At 48.0% G+C, this 19,680-nt stretch overlaps 1 protein-coding gene across 6 annotated transcripts in view; it reads left to right on the forward strand.

Annotated features, from left to right (window-relative positions):
* The first annotated feature begins 630 nt into the window (after positions 1–630).
* The window catches only part of FARP2 (FERM, ARH/RhoGEF and pleckstrin domain protein 2), a 104,497-nt gene continuing 85,447 nt past the window's right edge, over positions 631–19,680 (forward strand). For 3 of the 6 annotated variants that reach the window (XR_013762825.1, XM_079133664.1, XM_079133666.1), the window contains exon 1: positions 11,000–11,207. Coding sequence is in view for 4 of the 6 variants with exons in the window: in XM_079133664.1 (XP_078989790.1) it covers positions 11,025–11,207 (183 nt within the window). In the remaining 2 variants the exon portion in view is untranslated. Of the gene's footprint in view, positions 806–8,972; positions 11,208–19,680 lie in introns of those variants that run through there. The other 3 variants (XM_079133665.1, XM_079133663.1, XM_079133669.1) reach the window with 3 other exon arrangements.

A 19,680-nucleotide genomic window follows, 5' to 3' on the forward strand; every position in this document is an offset into this window, starting at 1 on the left:
TCCCCGGGCCGTGCCGCCCGCCGGGCCGCCCTGACTCCCCGGGCCGTGCCGCCCGCCGGGCCGCCCTGACTCCCCGGGCCGCCCTGACTCCATGGGCAGTGCCGCCCGCCGGCCGCCCTGACTCCCCGGGCCGTGCCGCCCGCCGGGCCGCCCTGACTCCATGGGCAGTGCCGCCCGCCGGGCCGCCCTGACTCCCCGGGCCGTGCCGCCCGCCGGGCCGCCCTGACTCCCCGGGCCGCCCTGACTCCATGGGCAGTGCCGCCCGCCGGCCGCCCTGACTCCCCGGGCCGTGCCGCCCGCCGGGCCGCCCTGACTCCATGGGCAGTGCCGCCCGCCGGCCGCCCTGACTCCCCGGGCCGTGCCGCCCGCCGGCCGCCCTGACTCCCCGGGCCGTGCTGCCCGCCGGGCCGCCCTGACTCCCGGGGCCGCCCTGACTCCATGGGCAGTGCTGCCCGCCGGCCGCCCTGACTCCATGGGCCGTGCCGCCCGCCGGCCGCCCTGACTCCCCGGGCCGCCCTGACTCCATGGGCTGTGCTGGCCGCCGGGGGCCCTGACTCCCTGGGCCGTGCCGTCCCTCCGAGCCGCGCTGACCGTTGGGGCCACGCTGATTCTCGGGCCTCACTGCCCCTTGGAGCCACAGGTGGAATCCAGTAGGGCATGCGCCCCTCTCCCCCTTTTCTCTTCTGGGTCTTTTCCTCGGTGTCTGAAAGGTGCATGCGTTTGACTCCACTAAGGTCAGGAAATGCTCCTGAGCCAGTGGGAGCCCTCCTAAGGGAAAAGCCTGGAAAATACCGCCGACTGCATCGTAAGATCAGGGTTATAAGCAGAAGCGTTGGTTGATCTCTCTTGTTTCATTGGTGGTTGGGGAAAAGAAGGTATTGAAGGAAATAATGTCAATGTGTACTGTTGTGAAAGAATGGAAAGATTTAAAGTACAGAGCTAAATCTTTAAAGGTGAGCTTTCCTCTCCTCGTTTGTTTATTTCCATGAGGACCTCTGGAAACGTTAGCTAACTCTGGTGGCCTGGGTTAGAGTTGGTGTTAGGTAGACAGCGTTATAATAGGCAACACAGATTTTCTCAGTGCCAGAGAGATGTAGGAAGACTTGGAGTAACCTTTAGTTGTGGGCCTAATAATTTTTTTTGAGTTCTGTACACCAAAAGATACTTGTGGAGCTCTGGTGCCTGTTATTTAGTCGGTTCTTAAATACTTCAAGGAGACATGCCCACGTTGCACAGTTCCATTTTAAAGTACCAGAAAGGGACACTGGCAGGTTCAGGATGGTACCCTGGGTTGTTTGCAAAGCCAAGCAGCACCCACCTATGGTTCTTCTGTGCCCTTACTTTATTGTAGCTGGTCACCACTTGACTGCTGCTCTTAAACTGGATGCTGACAGTGCACTTGGCTGAACTGCAGAACTTTCTCTCATGCACATTGCAGGACTATTCTTAAAGAGACCAGTGGGCTCCTATTAGGTCCTTTCCCAAAGAGGAAGTTGGCATAAGACATATTCATTGATTCCTCCCTTATCCATAGAATGGTTAAAAATTTACCTGCCATATAGAATTCCTGTGAAGACTGACAATTTTTTAAATCTATAAATGTTATGCCTGGTACATAGTAAATGCTTAATAAATGTTAACAATTATAATTAGTGAAAGAAAATCATCTGAGTAAACAGTAGAATTGGCTAACCCTGGTTATTTACAAACAAAAAAAAAAAAAGTTGAAAGAGAACTATTAGGTAGAGTTATCCTGCTTTATAGAGGGAAGAATATGAACCCAGTTGCCAAAACAAAGATTAACGCATGGGTAATTCCATAAGAGCCCATTTAAATCCACTTTGTCCCAAGGAATTTGGTCTCCTCCTTTCTCTCCATACAGGCCTGCCTCTAGTGACATCAGACAGTAATGTTTCTCTCACTACTACTCACCCTTTCACCTGTTCATTTTTTCCTCACCAGCTTACCTGTCAGTTCACCAGCTTCCCCTTGTACTCACCCTCCACAAGCTTCGTACACGCAGTCTAGTGCTCAGTGTGCAGGCAGAACTCGTAAAAGCTCTGGATGTATCAAGTCATTTAGCTTAGCATATGCGCAGTGTAGAGGTCTGGCATGACTTCGACAGAGGGAGTTCCTGGGGGATGTTCACGTTGGTGATTTTAGGCTGACACTTGTGATCTCTGGGCGTCCCACTTCTGGAAACAATCTGATGACCAGACCTTTGTGCATTGTGCTCCTTGACCAGTAACACACTTTGGTAAACCCTTCCTGCCCTTCCCTCCACACAAAATTTAAACCATTTTGATCCATGGAAATGTGCTTAAAAATAAGCCTTAACCTAAAGAGTAAAATGGGTAATACAGTAATCATGGTGTTCTAAAAAATACATGAGGACATGAATAGGATCAAGAGGGAAGCTAGTGATGTGAGAGATTTTTAGTCGAGGATCGTTTTCTCTTGAACTGGTATTTTAGTTCATTGCCATTTTAAAATTCAAAAGCAGGACTCGGGTTATGGCTCAGTGGTAGAGCACTTACCTTTCACATGTGAAGCCCTGGGTTTGATCCTCAGCACCACATTAAAAAAAAAAAAATAAAGGTAATGTGTCCACCTACAACTGAAAACACTTTTTAAAAAGGCTCAAGAGCAGAGGGCACAATGATGCAGCAGGGTACGGCGAGTCTTACTTCACCTCCTCTCTCCTTCCCCACCCATCCTTCTCCCAAAATGGAGGTCACATCCCAGGTACAAAACCCACTTATGTTTTAGATTCCATCCACGTGACCCCTGGAGTCCTCACAGCCTCGCTCAGGCTGCACCCCTGCTCCTCTCAGCTGTCTTAGGGCCCACTCGCCCAGCCTTTCTACTACCTGTGCACACCCTGAACCCTTGGTCCACGGCTCTCTGCTCCCTGTGAGGCCAGCCCCCACTGCAGCACCTGGGAAGCCAGCACAGGTCAGGCTAGCAGTGGCCTCTTCCCTTTCTTTTGTGGACAGGTGTACTGGTTGCTACTCACTTGCCTCCTTTCTGCATTAAACTCACCTCTCATTGTGCCCAGTGCACCATGTATCAGGGTGGGGTTGAGTCTTCTTGTGAACAGTAAGCACTCAATCATTCATTTTTCTGAACCCAAGTTCCTCGAACTGTAGCTGCAGAAATAAAGCCAGCTGTATGACCATTGTGAGCAGTGAGATTGTAAGAAAGAGGCTTGGCATGGGCCTCCCAGGAGTGGTGGTCCCTCAGTGGGGTAGCTGCCGTCATGTGTACCAGGTGGACATTCTTGAGGCCTTGACCATAGTCGTTTTGGTGAGTCCACCTGCTGCACTTTCTCCAGGCAGTTCCTCAGGTCCAGCAGACCCTTGCCTTGGGGGTTTTCTGTGGTTAGGAACTCCTGTTTCCCTAAGCACTTAGTCCTCCTTGATTCAGAAAACGTGCTTTTCCTAATTACTTAGTCCTCCTTGATTCAGAAAACGTGCTTTTCCTAAGTACTTAGTCCTTGATTTAGAAAAGGTGCTGAGTAAATGTTTGAAGCATTAATCAGAGTGTATCAGATTTTCTGGGGCCTGTATGAAATATATACAGTTGGGGATGGGTATTCTTTAAGAAAAGGAATATAAAGTTTCAAATAAAAATTAGCCAAGAAATTAAGCACTGTTTAGAATGAAAAAAATAAATAAGTACAAGTTTCAAAAAAACTGACCAATAATACAGATATAAATTGAGAAATGTAAGGTGTTTGTTCATTAACTGACATATTTCTGTATTACTTTTTCTTAGCTCTGTGTTGCTAATTGCCTTTTTGTGACAGTGAGAAAATAGAATTCATTGACTCCTCTAGCAGAGTTGATAAATTTTTATTATTGTTAGGATGCATAAAGCATTATTTCATATGTAGAACATTTGCTTTTTTCTTGTTACCCCTAAAGGCTTGGTTCCCAGAAACATAGTTGATTCATTTTATTTTGCACAATTTCATTGAAGAAAAAAATGCACATCTGAGACATATTGGTAATTGTACTGCTAGATTATTGACTTATTTTCCTGATGGGCGAGGACTGTTGTTTTGACCACTGAGCAGTGAACATCTGCATACATTTCAGTATGGCTGACGATGCACGTCCCACAGTGTCTGGCTCCCTACATTGCACCCATGCTTCTTTTCCACTGCCCATACACTTCTCCTGCCAAGTGCCGTTGGGCCCATTTCATATTGCCTCAGGACCCCGGCCTTGCACTTTGTCATGAAGCCCTGGTGGCACACAGGGTGATAGCAGTATCTTGGAGCCTCACCTGACTGAGATGGCTGGTCCTTAAGGTTTGGGTGTGAGGTGTTCCCCAAGGGCCTGTGGTTACATGGGAATATTCAGAGGTAAAATGATTGACTGGTAAGAGCTTTAATCTGATTAGTCCATCCTAGTTTGAATGGACTGAATAGTAACTGGGCAGGTAAGGCTTGGCTAGAGGAAGTCGGCCGCTGGGGGCTTCCCTGAAGGGGTCACCTTTCCTGCAGCCCCCTGCTTCCTGCCTGCCATGACAGCAGCACCCCTGTACCATGCCTTTCTGCCAGGATGTTCTGCCTTATCCTGGGCTCAGAGCAATGGAGTTGGTCTTCCATCCACTAAACCTCTGAAACTGTAAACCAAAATAAACATTTGCTCCCGTAAGTTGTCCTTGTCAGGTATTTTAGTCACAGTGATAAAAAGTTGACTCACTGATAATCACTTAGATGTGCCCAGAAGAAACTATGTACAGCATAAATGCGTTCCCTTAACTGAACCTCAGAAGTGCCAACATCCACTCTCGACAAAGGCAGAGCTGTCATGGAGAGAGGTAGCAGTGGTGGCCGACTGCAGTCAGAGTGTCTTTGTGTATGACTATAGAGATGCTCAACTTAAGGCCTTTCCCAAGGTCCAGGCACCCCAGCCAGACTGGCCTTGCATTCAGACTCCTGCGTTGGGGTGGTTTCTGCCCCGTGTGTGATGCCAGGTTACCCAGCAGGGTTTGGAATGATGGCACACTACATCTTACAGCCGTCCAGCGAGAATGTGTCTGGGAAGATGGAAGTGATTCTAGAAACTGCTTAGCATGAGACTTTACTAGATCTTGTCCCTCTATCACTACAAGTCCAGTTTCTTCAGCAGTAGTTTATAAGAGGTATGTTGAATGGGAATAAGTCCTACCATCTGGATAAGAACTCGATCCCAGAGAGTCTTAAAAATGTTTAATTTTTATTTTAATTGAACTATTTTAGGAAGAAGAGAAAATGCAACTTTCGGAAGAGAGAGAGACATAGTAGATATTCTTGCTGCCCCTGAAAGGTAGGCAGGAACATGATGTAGGTAACCCTGCTCAGTTTAGACTTAAAGCCAGCATTGCTACTTGCAGTATCTGCAAGAAACCTTCTGGCTTCAGGTAACATAAACCTTTCGCTGTAGGCAATTTGAAGAGTACAGAAAATTGGAAAGAAGAAAACGAAATCGCCTTCCTCTTCCAGTGACCACCAGCATGAACACGTTTAAAATGCATGTGGCTGGAGAGAGCACACACTTCCTGCCCTCCTGTTGACTCTCCCTGACCCTGGGCTAGTGGGGAGCAGCTGTGCGGCATGCTGACCAGGAGAGGGTGGCAAGTGCACTGCGACTGGAGTGAGCTTCCTGTTTTCCCTGCACATCCCTTGGTTGGGACTCAGGTTGTACAGAACCCGGAGAGCTGCAGGAAAGCCTTCCGGCAGAGCAGGGGCAGTAGGCCACCGTTTCTCTCCTATTCCCGTCCTCCCCACCAGTTGCTCTGGCAGTTGCTCTTTTGCTCTCTTCCCCTCTGCAGTTCTGTCCCAGGCAAGGTGCAGTTGCAAAAAGTGTGTGGCAGGGTAGGTTAATTAAAGCCCCAGAGTCCTGGCAGGAGGACTGAAAAGGGGGACACTGGGAACCTGGAAGTGCACAGGAGCTCACCGAGAGAGGAGCTGGGGTCGGTGGTCCCTGAACAAGGTTTGTGAACTTGGGGACTCCGTGCGCTCTGCACGCAAGGGTCTCACCCCAAAAACAGCTTGCGAGAGACTAAAAACCAAGGGATGAACTGCTGCCTGCAGCCAGCTGGCCACCTGGGCAAGTGGGGCACACAGGACATTGCTGAGAATACTGCAAAGGCTCCGAAGGTGGTGTAACACTGAGACCACAATCCACGGAAGACTGGTTGAAACTTGTACTGAACCAGGCCAGGCCAGTTGTCTGCTCAGCATAAATACCAGCATTTCCCATAGGATTTAAACAGAAATCACAATGTCCAACAGCAGAATGTTTAAAAGGCCCAGGATACAGTCCAAAATACTCTGCATACAAAGAACCAGGAAAATACCCTTCTGGGAAAATATAGACTACAGCTTAGGTGATAAAAATGTTGGACTGATCTGTGTCCGACTGGGTGGTCTTCAGGATTGTGACCCCTAAGGCCTTTATCTCCTTTACTGTTCATCTAGGGAATGTGCCATATTACATGGCAGAAGCTCTTCACAGATGTAGCTAATCAGCCTGGACTATCCAGGTGGCACAGGTAATCTCATGAGTTCTCAGGCAGGGTCTGTCTCCAACTGGTTAGCAGAAGGGAATAGCAGAGATGAAAGCAGCTTACCATTACTGCTTGGAAGGTGGAAGGGGCCATCGACCAAGGAATGTCTGTGGCCTCCAGAGCTGAGAATGACCAGCAGCTGACAGCCAGTAAGAAGTAGAGATCTCATTCCTGCACCCGCACAGAACCCCGTGAGCCTGACAGTGCATTCTCCACTAGAGCAACAGATAGGACCTCTGCAGCCAGACTTGTGACACTCTGACCCACATAAACCCATGAGATGATAGAAGGTGGTTGTTTTAAGCTGCTAAATTGTGGTAACTTGTTAAGACTACCCCCCCCAAAAAAAAAATCCTTTATTTTTATCGTATTTTTTCAGTACTGGGGATTGAACCCAGGAGCACTGTACCAAATGAGCTAACCCCCCTGCCCTTTTTACTTTGTATTTTGAGACAGGGTCTCCCTAAGTTGCTCAGGCTGGCCTCAAACATGCAGCCTTTGAATGGCAGGGATTACAGGTGTGTGTCCCCACACCCTGCTGAAAAAACAGCTATTAGAATATTTCAAGAAGTAAAGCCTCTCCTGAAACAGGAAGTATGGACAGGACCATTAAAAATAGGAGATATAAAGATAAAACAAATGGGAATCTTAGTGAAAATACAGTAACTGAAACAAAATGGAAATAACAAAGGAAAGAATATTCATAGTACACAGTGGACAGTTCTTTAAATTGAAGTTTTGTTTTGTATTTTTTAATCCTGGAAAACTTGTATTGTAGCCTACTGGATTGGGAGCTAGGACACTCCAATCACCCAGTCACCTCCACAGATTGGGTGTGTGGCCTCCCCAAGCAGTGGCCGAGGCTCCCGTGGGAAATGTGGTACCGGACCACCATTCAGAAACTAGGAGCATCTCTGTGTGTGTGTGTGTGTGTGTGTACATCAGATTGTTGCTGGCATTGCTTCTTTTAGCTGCTGAATGTTCACAGAAGCATAGGAGTGTACCAAAGTCAGCGTGTCCGTTTCCAGTCACCAACACGTGGGCAGTCTTTCCACCCCCACACACCTCATCCTCGGGGACCCAGCTCATCAGGTAGATAGTTCATTTATCCTGAACTTGTACCTATCTCTAAGGAATAGGAACTTTTCCCCTCCACATCCCCACAGGACCAGTGAAAGAGGTGGAAGATAACACTGACATCTAAATATCCTCAGTATTTAAATACTAACTAGTATTCACACATAGTTGGCAGATGGCATCTCTAATCATTTCTGTTCTCTCTCCTATTTCCATTTGCTGAAGAAGCAGGTCATTTACCCTGTAGGATGCACCCACTCTGGATTACTTAGGAGGATTTTCATTCCTTAGGATATATTTCATTGGCCATGTGAACCTAAGTTACTCAATTTCAGAACCACAAGAAGCATTTTCTTTGTAATTTAGCTACTGGCTCAATATACAGTGAGGATCATTATTTTCATTTTGTTAGGTTTTCAGGGCTTGCTTTTCTAAAATACTGAAATATTTATGAATTTTCAAGTCAAAACTATTAAACAGTGATCAGAAGACGTTTCCTCCGTGCTCCTCTCCTCCCCTCCCGACGGGTAGGAAATCAGCCCTGTCCGTTTTGCTTCAGTCTTCCGTTGCTTTGTGATGTGAACACGAATGTGCCTCCTCTTGGTGACACTAGCTTACCTTGTGCCTGGCTTTGTTCTGTGCTCTTCACTTGGAGATTTTCCTGCTTCTGTGGATGAAGATGCTGACGCTCCCTTGGGTGGCTTCGCCCCTCCAAAACAGCGTTGAAATCCCCCAGTTATCTGGGCTCGCTTCAGCTTGAAAGCTTGTTCTTCAGTATTCAGAACTTTGTTTTGTTCAGTCAGAATTCCTCCGTGGGGGTCTGAAACATAAGCACATCTGTTCAGTGTTGGGGTGAGTAAAGAAAGACTGGGGGTGAGGGTAGAGTGGTAAGGTTGGCATATGTACATTCATGCAAGTCTCCCTGGACCCGTGGTCTGATTCTGCGGTGGTGTGAGGTTGTCTGGAAGCAGTCTTCCTTTTCTGAAGCCGCTGTTGCATATGCTGAGGTTGAAAGGCTGTGATAGCGAGATTTTATTTGGTGTATTTAATTAGCTGGAATCAAGAACATGCCATCTTTCTGTTTATTTTCACACTGAGCAGCTTAGAAAAGAAGCATGGATCCTTGGAGTTGAAAAGGATCTGACTTTCCCCCTCCCCATCACTGTCCAGACAGAGCTGGGCTGGGAGCTGGGAGTGGCAGAGTGCTGGGTCCGCCAGCTGGGTGCTCTGGTGACTGCCTTTCTGTGGTCCAGACAGAGCTGAGCTGGGAGCTGGGAGTGGCGGAGTGCTGAGCCCGCCAGCTGGGTGCTCTGGCCGCTGCTGTTCTGTGGCCTCGCTGCAGTGTTGGTCAGCCGCCCTGCCAGCACCTGTGCTCTTGAGTGAGTGGCGGCCCTTCTTGGTGTTGACGAGCGGTGCTTCTCATCAGGTTCAGTTCCGCTCTGCACAGGGGGTGGTGCCAGGTGTGGTTCCTGTGATGGTCAGGCCACGCGGCTTCCATGGACAGTGCAGCTGAACATGGGGGACGTGTGTGGTATGCCATCTATATCTGGGATGGGTGTGGATGCTCTGACTGGCCGCCTGTTTTTCTCCTCAGTTCTTTGAGCCTTGACTTTGTTTCCAAGTTTCTTACTTAGTTGCTTATTCTAAAAACTGTCAGTCATGCTTAGAAAAAAAAATAAAGAACACTCTTTCTCTTTCTACATTGCAGTAGAGCAGAAATGCTGCCCAGGGCCAAGGGATTGGTCAGAGTCCATTTGATTGTCACCTTCCTAATACCAAGAGAATCCTAGGCATGTTAGGCAGACCTGGTGAGGCCGACAGGTGCCCTGCTCTGCTTTCTCTGATCAGTCTGCAGGCTCCGCTCTGACTGTCCTGGGGAGGCAGACTTCAGTGCCTCAAGGGAGCTGGGCTTCCACTGCCCAGCAGCAGCGTCAGCCTCCACCTTCGCTGTGGGTGGTGGACTCTGCTTTCCTGCGGGAGCCACGTGCTGGTTTTCCAGCAGAAGAGCAGGAGCATGGGGGGCTCTGTCACTTCTGTGTTCCCTGATGGGTTTTCTGTTTTCTTTAGAGTGATTTTAGGGGGCTGGGAGTGTAGCTCAGTGACAGTGTTTGCGGAGCACACAGGAGGCACTGGGTTTGAAACAAATCAAGACATGCTGTCTATCTACAACTACAAATTTTTTTTTTTAAAAGGAGCAACTTTAGGAGCACAGAAACAAAACAGTGAACAGAAAGTACAGCGATGTCTCACGTTCCCTGCCCTCACCTCCCCACTGCTGCATCCTCATGAGAGTCAGTGTGCGATGTTACCCGGAGCCTCATCTGGTTTCTAAGCTGGATTTTCCAACTTGAAGAAAGAACGTTCCACAGGGTTTTTTGTTGTTATTAAATGAGAGCATACTCACAGGAACCAAGCCTCGGCATCTGAACAGTTTCCACAGGAATCAGGATGAGAGATGCACCTGGCAGAGGGGCAGCACAAGGGTGTTGCTTCACTCCCTAGTGGTCTGCCCTTGCTTGACGGATCTGTGCCTGTGCATGTCTCTCACAGGGGGGCAGGAAAGGTGGTCTTTGTGGGACAGCATTTAGTGCACAGCAGTTGGTTGCCAGTGAGCCACAGGCTCTTCACACTTAACGCAAGTAATAAAGGGTCTTTGATGGGCTTTGTTCTGATTGAGAGGAGAGGGCCAGGAGACCTGCAGCAGTTCAGCTGGCATACAAGGGAAGCGGCTGGGAAGTTGTGAAAGTGGAGCTGGAGGTGAAGCCCATACCTTGTGCAGCTAGGCCAGCACTCTACCACGGAGACACATCTACCCCAGGAGATATACCTGCAATTAATAGATGATGTTCTGAAGATGTTTAAGCACGGTGTCACTTGTTAATAGGATCTTGGATATTCAGTGAGCTAATATGAATACCTGGCTCCCAGAGTACCTGGGAAATGTCAGTGGGGTCATGTTTGTTGTTGTATGCTCCATGTTCATGTGTATAAGTAGGAGACACACACACACATACTTGTAATATGTATACATATCTATACATACACATCTGGGGCGGGGTTGCTGGGGACTGAACCCAGAGGAACTCTGTCTCTGAGCCACATCCCCACACTTTTCGTTTTCGTTTTGAGAGAGGGTCTTGCTAACTTGTCCAGGCTGGCCTTGAACTTGCACTCTCCTGAATAACTGGCATGGTGTGTGCCTTCATGTCCCCCTCAAAGCCAGCACCTCTAACTCTTCGCTCTGATACAAGTCGAGACTCGCAGAAGACACAGACGCTCCTGTGTGCCTGATGAGGGTCCTCTCACATCGTCTTAAATGATATCTGCAGTACTGACTCTTTGCTGTTTTGTTTTGTTTTAGTGTTTTCGTCTCTAACTGATGAGGAATGGGGGAGATAGAAGGAACATACAGAGTCCTGCAGACTGCAGGGATACGCTTGAGTACCCAGACCCCCGTGGGAGTGAGCACCCTGGAGCCAGGGCAGACACGGCCGCCTGGCATGCAGGAGAAGCACCTGTACGTCAGAGTGAAGCTGCTGGACAACACCGTGGACGTGTTTGGCATTGAGGTAAGGGGCACACTTTGGGAGGCAAAGTATCATGTGCCAAATCCCATTTTGTTGGTTTTTTTCTTTTCCCCATATCAGGGATTGAACTCAGGGGCACTCTACCACTGAGCCATATCCCCAGCCCTTTTATTTTATTTTTTGAGTAGTTGCCCAGGCTTCCTGAAAGTTGTGGTCCTCCTACCTACCGCAGCCTCCTGGGTCACTGGAATTATAGGCACGTGCCACCAGGCCTGGCATTTTTTGTTTTGTTTTGTTTTAGTATTGGGGATGAACCCAGGGTATTGCACATGCTGGGCAGGTACTATATCTCTGAGCTACACCCCGACCTAGATTCTGCATATTTACCAAGTTGGCCAAGAATGGCTTTGCGGAACACACAGTGAAGCCCTGGAAACATCGAAACCGAGTTCTCCTTTTGGTTTGAAAATGGTATTCTTTTGACTTTCAACTAAGATTCTGACAGGATTCAGTCTTTCCACTCTTCTCTTCTGAGAGGCTGGCTGAAAAGATCAGTAACGGGTGCGACTGCAGCCAGGTGGCTTCTGTGAGGACCTCCGCATCCGGCTGCCTGGATGAGGCCAGCGTCATGTCTGAGACGCAGACTCGGCTCCTCCTCCTCAGCGTAGCGGGTGTGAGACTGGCAGCTGGCATTCAGGAGGTGTCACATAGTGTGAGCATGCAACTTCTTCTGCTAGGTCAGCAGTAAACATTTTTTTATTTTGAAAAAATTCCCTAATGGTAGATTGTACTGATAATGTTGGCAAAAATAACTGAACATAGTAAAAAAAAAAAAAATCATATACTTGTACTTAAGTAACACTTTTCTTTTTTGTGGGGGGTGTGATCTGAGGATTGCACCCAGGTTTACTGTACCACTGAGCTTTATCCCTATCCCTTTTTAATTCTGAGACAGGGTCTTGCTAAATTGCCCAGGCTGGCCTCAAATTTGCAATCTTCCTGTCTCAGCCTCTCAAATCAGTGGGATCACAGGCCCGTGCCACTGCTCCCTGCTCCCTGCTCTTCTGGATGCACATGGTATATCAGAAAACACTCTCTGTTTCTCTCAGTGGTATTAGGACAAATGCTCTTTTTTTAAAATTGCTGATGTATTTTCATATGTAACACAAAGATTCATTCTCTCTTTCTGGTATTTGTGTATTGATTTAAAGTAACATCTTTAAAACCTTTTCCCATTTTTAACGACACAGGAATACAGTCAAGAGAATGACCTTGACCTCTCTTAGGAGGTCATTTGTGCTTAGAGATCTCTGCTGAGTCAGGGTGCTACACAGGAACTGAGAGGCAGACTGAGCTGAGGGTAGGACTGGAGCGGGGCTCCACTGCAGGACCACGAGGGCCAGCCTGGGAAGGCTGGAGAGAGCCCAGGCTGTCCTGCTGAACCCTGGGCAGGCGCCCCAAGTCCTGCCTCCCCTTGCGTGTTGTTGGGTGGTAGGTATCTACTGCTGAGATGCAAATGCTTTCTAAGTTTCTGTGTTGTTGTTTTTGACTTTTGCTTTGAGGAGGTGCTGAGGATTGAGCCCAGGAGCACTTTACTTCCAAGCCTCATCCCCAGCCCTTTTTACTTTTTATTTTGAGGCAGGGTCTCACTAAGTCGCTTAGAGCCTCTTTCCTTCCTCCTGCCTCAGCCTCCTGAGTCTCTGGGACTGTAGGTATGTACTGCTGCGCCTGGTGTGTAAGGTCTTATCAGAGAAGAAAGTTAGTCTCATTTCGTTAGGGCGGTGGTGACTCTCCTAGTCACCCTGTTTGAGAAAAGGTCTGCTGACATGGGGATCTTTGAACACGGGGCTAGCATTGGTTGCACATCTGCCAGCTCTGGGATTACTTGCCTTTGAAATAGGTCATGGGCTCCCAAATCTCCATCTTATTTACTTATTTATTTATTTGGTACTGGGAATTGAACTCAGAGATGCTTTACCACTGAGCTACATCCCCAGCCCTTTTTATTTTTTATTTTGAGACAGGGTCTCATCAAGTTGCTTAGGGCCTTGCTAATTTGCTAAGTCTGGCCTCAAACCTGCAATCCTCCTGCCTTAGCCTCCTAAGGCACTGGGATTATAGGCTTGAGCCACCACGCCAGCCTCCCAGATCTTCTCCAGTCAAATGTCTGAAAGAATTTCCACTGTGCAGCCATCACTCTGGCAAAGGTATTTACCAGGGTCTAAGCTTATAACAGGTTTGTTAAAACTGTTTTTTAAAAGTGAAAGAAAAAGAATCATACTATTTAGAATTTGCTTTTAAAATATCTTTTTTTACCTACTTGATGGTCTCTATCAACTAAAACTAGGATCCAAAGGGGAAAAGCATACATTTATTGTTGAGTCATAAACAAGATATAATCCTAGAAACTCCCTTTTACTGAGAATTTAGATTATTTAGTACCTAAAGAAATCAGAGATACCATGTTGTGAAGGTTTCAAAATATTTAGAGCTTGCCAGAGTTTCAATAAATTGAAATAATTGTTCCTATTAGTTGACTGTAGCTGTCGTCTGTGGTACTGGACATACCTGGCCGGGTCACCAGAACTGAAGTCTCACTTGGAAAGCCGGCTGGGCCCTGAGCCGGCTGGGCCCTCCTGCGTTGTTACCTACCGCTGGGGAGCTGCCCTGCGGGTAGTGTTGTGTGCCCTGCAGCCGGGGCCCTGTTCTCCCAGCCCTGTAAGTAGCAAGCCACCCCAAGACTCAGTGGTCTGAAGCAACTGGCGGGTGGAGTTCCGGGCTGGCCACAGGAGGCCACGCAGTTGGAGTCTCCTCCTCCTGCGGGTCGGCCTCGGGCCTGCACTCCCGGAGGCGCTCTCAGCATGGCCGCCACGAGTGTCACTGATGATCGCAGGGACTTCAGCAGATTACAGCCCTGCAGAGTCAAGGAGTGGGGAAGCCGGGTCACGGGGATCCAGCATGGCGGGGACTGCCCACTCCTGCCAAGGGCCTACCTCTACCTGTGCTGCAGAAGCCCGGCCTCCAGAGGCAGAACTGTGTGGCCCCGCAACACGCACAGCCAGAAAGATGGGAGCCTGTGCTCCACTCACGTATGACCCAGCAGAACGCACGGATGCTTCTACCGTCATGGCAACACATCCAAACACATAGAGTAGATCTAAAACCCACACCTGGGGGCTGTCCTCTCCGCCCTCACGTCCATTCTGTGAGCTCTGAGTAAGCAGTGATCTGCTTTCTCTCTGGGATTCCCTCTTCTGGGTAACCATAAGAGTGGGATCACAAATCATGTTGTCTTTTGTGACTCATTTCTTTCGCTGAGTGTAGGTTTGAAAGTTCACCCAGGTCACAGCATGGGCGCTGTGTCAGTGCTTTGTTCTTTTTCATGGCAGAATAATATTCTACTTGTGTGGATATTTGGCATTTTGTTTATCCAGTCCTCTGTTGATGGACGTTTTGATTGTTTACACCTTGTGGCTGTTATGAAAAATGATGCTATGAACATTTATGTACAAGTTTTTTTTTTTTGTAAACAAATGGGATACATGTTGTTTCTGTTTGTACATGGAGTAACACATACCATTTGTGTAATCATACATTTACATAGGGTAAGGATGTTTGATTCATTCCGTTATTTTTTTCCTTCCCCCCACCTCTCCCCCCCTCTTTTCCCTCTATACAGTCCCTCCTTCCTCCATTCTTGCCCCCCTCCCACCCCCCATTATGTGTCATCATCCGCTTATCAGTGAGATCATTCCTCTTTTGGATTTTTGAGATTGGCTTATCTCACTTAGCATGATATTCTCCAATTTCATCCATTTGCCTGCAAATGCCATAATTTTATTATTATTTATGGCTGAGTAATATTCCATTGTATATATATACCACAGTTTCTTTATCCATTCATCAATTGAAGGGCATCTAGGTTGGTTCCACAGTCTGGCTATTGTGAATTGAGCCGCTATGAACATTGATGTGGGCTGTATCTCTGTAGTATGCTGATTTTAAGTCCTTTGGGTATAGGCCGAGGAGTGGGATAGCTGGGTCAAATGGTAGGTCCATTCCAAGTTTTCTAAGGAATCTCCACACTGCTTTCCAGAGTGGCTGCACTAATTTGCAGCCCCACCAGCAATGTATGAGTGTACCTTTTCCCCACATCCTCTCCAACACCTATTGTTGCTTGTGTCCTTGATAATCGCCATTCTAATTGGGGTGAGATGGAATCTTAGGGTGGTTTTGATTTGCATTTCTCTTATTACTAAAGATGGTGAACATTTTTTCATATGTTTGTTGATTGCTTGTAGATCTTCTTCTGTGAAGTGTCTGTTCATTTCCTTAGCCCATTTGTTGATTGGGTTATTTGTATTCTTGGTGTACAGTTTTTGAGTTCTTTATATATTCTGGAAATTAGTGCTCTGTCTGAAGTATGAGTGGCAAAGATATTCTCCACTCTGTAGGCTCTCTCTTCGCATTGCTGATGGTTTCCTTTGCTGAGAGAAAGCTATTTAGTTTGAATCTATCCCAGTTGTTGATTCTTGCTTTTATTTCTTGTGCTATGGGAGTCCTGTTAAGGAAGTCTGATCCTAAGCCAACAAGGTGAAGATTTGGACCTACTTTTTCTTCTATAAGATGCAGGGTCTCTGGTCTGATTTCAAGGTCCTTGATCCATTGTGAGTTGAGTTTTGTGCAGGGTGAGAGATAGGGGTTTAGTTTCATTCTGTTGCATATGGATTTCCAATTCTCCCAGCACCATTTGTTGAAGAGGCTATCTTTTCTCCATTGCATATTTTTGGCACCTTTGTCTAGTATGAGAAAATTGTATTTATTTGGGTTTGTGTCTGTGTCCTCTATTTTGTACCATTGATCTACCTGTCTATTTTGGTGCCAATACCATGTCATTTTTGTTACTATTGCTTTGTAGTAGAGTTGAAGTTCTGGTATTACGATACCCCCGTTTCATTCTTCCTGCTAAGGATTGCTTTAGCTATTCTGGGTTTCTTATTCTTCCAGATGAATTTCATGATTGCTTGCTCTATTTCTGTGAGGTACGTCATTGGGATTTTAATTGGAATTGCATTGAATCTGTATAGCACTTTTGGTAGTATGGCCATTTTGACAATATTAATTCTGCCTATCCAAGAACATGGGAGATCTTTCCATCTTCTAAGGTCTTCCTCAGTTTCTTTCTTCAGTGTTTTGTAGTTTTCATTGTAGAGATCTTTCACCTCTTTGTTTAGATTGATTCCCAAGTATTTTTTTTTTTTGAGGCTATTGCAAATGGAGTTGTTTTCCTCATTTCCCTTTCAGCTGTTTCGTCGCTTGCGTATAAAAATGCTTTAGATTTATGCGTGTTGATTTTATAGCCTGCTGTTTTGCTGAATTCATTGATGAGGTCTAGAAGTTTTCTGGAGGAGGTTTTTGGATCCTCTAAATATAGAATCATGTCATCAGCGAACAGGGATAGTTTGAGTTCTTCTTTTCCTATTCGTATCCCTTTAATTTCTTTAGTCTGCCTAATTGCTCTGGCTAGATTTCGAGGATGATGTTGAATAGAAGTGGTGAGAGAGGACATCCCTGCCTTGTTCCCGTTTTAAAGGGAATGCTTTCAGTTTTATGTGGATGTTTATGTTCATTTCTTTTTGGTATGTACCTAGGATTGGAATTGCTAGAACATATTACAGTTCTAAGGTGCAGTCATCGAGGGACCGCCAGACTGCTCTCCAGAGCAGTGGCACTCTCTTACATTTCCAGCACAACCTCAGTGTTCCAGGTTCTCCATGCTTTGTTCTGTTTTGTTCCTACCAGGGATTAAACCCGGGGATACTTTACCATGAGCCACATCTCCAGCCCTTTTTATTTTTTTATTTTGAGACAGGGCCTCAGTGAGTTACTGAAGCTGGCCTCAAACTTGTGATCCTCCTGCTCAGCCTCCCAAGTCACTGGGATGATAAGTGTGTGTCATTGCACCTGGCTCAGATTCTCAGATTCTCTTTGATTCTTGCCAGTACTTGACATTTTCCTGATTTTTATTCCAGCTATCCTGCTGGGTATGAAATATAACTTATTGTGGTTTGAGATGGTGTTTTAAAAGTTTTTAATGGGTAAAGAAGGGAGAGCTTGGAGCCAAAAGTATGAGAATTGCATCATTTTGGTATTCTGAGGCTGAGCGGGCTCTGAGGTGGAGCGCCCGCCCAGCTGCAGGAGGCCCTGGTGCACACACGTCTGGGAGGTGGTTCCGGGGATGGGACTGAGGAGCATGGAGTCAAACTGCTGTGCAGAAATAACATCTCTGCCCGCAGGGTCCTCAGTGCAGGAGAAGGCGGCTAGGCTGGTCACAAGGACCCTGTGGGGGTGGCTCGCCCAAGAGCAGAGCTTCTGTTTTTGTTTTTTGTGACTTAAAATGTGTTCTTTCTAGATGTGCCTGACAGCAGAGCATATCTGGACACACTGAGCGTACACGGAGTGTGACTTGGTCTGACTAGGATCCCGCTCTCGTGGCTGTGCGTGCTGTGGAGTCACCCTGGCCAGGCGTCCACACACGTGGATAGGAGAGTGACGTCTGACTCACCTCTGCTGTCTGTCCTGCTCCCCACCCCCCCGCCCTCCCTCGGTCCCCCCGTCTGACCATTGGGAGTGGCCATGCCCATCTTTAGAAGTAGGAACTTCTGTCGATGCCATCTTTAAGTCAGTATTGATTTCATTTGCAAGTAATAGCGACCAGACTTCTGATCGCCCCCATGGGAATCACGTACGGAAACCACACTGGTGTCCACCTCCTGGCTCTTGGCGCTGGTCCTGGCTGGCGTTTGTGTGGAAGGCGTCTGTCGAAGCTGGAGAGGCATCCGGTGGTGGGCGTCGCCTGCAGCCCTCTGTGCAGTGTAGGCTTCAGCTGTGTCTTAGGTGACTATGGCCTTTACTGATGGACTCTGGCTATCCAGAGGCCAGTCGGTGGCTGGGGTTTGATCTAGGAAACACAGTTTTCTCAGGAACCACACGGCTCTGCACTGTGAGCACTGCCATCTGACCTCAGCTGCAGGGAGTCTTGTTTCTTGAGTTGTAGTTCTGGAACTATGCATCATGTTGTCCCCTGCCTCGTCCTGTGTGCTGGCGTTGTCCCCTGCTTCGTCCTGTGTGCTGGCGTTGTCCCCTGCCTCGTCCTGTGTGCTGGCGTTGTCCCCTGCCTCGTTCTGTGTGCTGGCGTTGTCCCCTGCCTCGTCCTGTGTGCGAGCTGCGGGTGGAAACACTTCCAGCACCAGCCAATCAGGTGAGAAGGGTCTTCGTTCCGCCACTGATGGCAGCAAAGAGGTGGTGGGTGCCTGAGCCCCCAGGGACAGGAGGCCTCCCCAGACTCCAGGCGAGATGTCGCGGGCAGGTCTCCTACCACAGATCTATACATCACTGTTCTGGTCAGCTTCTCCCAGCTGTGACCAGAAGACCTAAGGACAGTTTGAGAGGAGGAAAAGTTATTTGAGGCTCACAGTCTCAGAGGTCTCAGTCCACAGACTTCTGACCCCATAACTCTGGGCTGAAGGTGAGGCAGCAGATCATGGCGGAGGGTGTGCAGGAGGAAGGCAGCTCAGGACGTGGTGGTCAGGAAGCAGAGAGAGAGCTAGGCTCACCAGGGACAAAATACACAGCCAAAGGCAAGCCCCAGGGACCACCTCCTAGTCACTCCCCAGTCACTACCCAGTTAACCCTTGGTGAATCAGCCCATTGATTAGGTGAAAACTCTCGTAACCTGATTGTCTCACCTGGGAACTTCCTTGCATTGTCTCACACAAGCGCTGTTGGATACCTCATATCTGAACCGTAACAGTCTTCTTGGGACTTAGGAGTCGATGTGAGTTACAGCTTCCTACTATCTGAAAGTCCGTGTCATGGCAGAAGTGTGTTGGTGACTCAGAGGGCAGGCCCGGTGTACTTCAGTGGCAGGGTGCACAGACTGGTGGCTCTCCACCCCAGGCGGGAACAGCCTGAAGGACACCGTGGGGCCTGAGTGCAGCGGGCCTGAGGGTTTTCTCTAAGTCTTGCTTTCATTTTCTCTTATGACCCATTCCTTTAGCATACTAAAAGTTTTAGAGTAAGCTTCCATTTTCTTTTGCTTTTTCTTTATTTCTTCCTTCCTTCCTTCCAAAAATTATCGACATTAAGTCAGCACACGTCAAGCAGGAGGACTGATTCCAGGCGGGCCGTCCCATCCAGAAGTCTTGCCCTGTGCCCCGCTAAGAGCGCGGCTTTCCTTGTGGCCGGAAGCGCTGCGCCAGAGACTCCTCATCACTCCAGCACAAACCTCCCACACACGGCAAAGAAGCTGCCTCAGACTTGTTCTGGTCCAACTTTAGGAAGACAAGCCTAGTAATTCACCCTCTGGAATTTGGGGTGTTTCCGGTTTTACACCAAAGCTCTCGTGGGTTCTAGGACACACTGCTATTATGTGACTCTGCTCGATTTCGGAACCTGCTATTTTGTTGTGGAGAGCTGATCGTTTTTTACCCAGAGGCCTCGGAGCGTGGCAGGT

This window comes from Sciurus vulgaris (genome assembly GCF_902686455.1).
Source record: "Sciurus vulgaris genome assembly, chromosome: 3".
Lineage (NCBI taxonomy): Eukaryota > Metazoa > Chordata > Mammalia > Rodentia > Sciuridae > Sciurus > Sciurus vulgaris.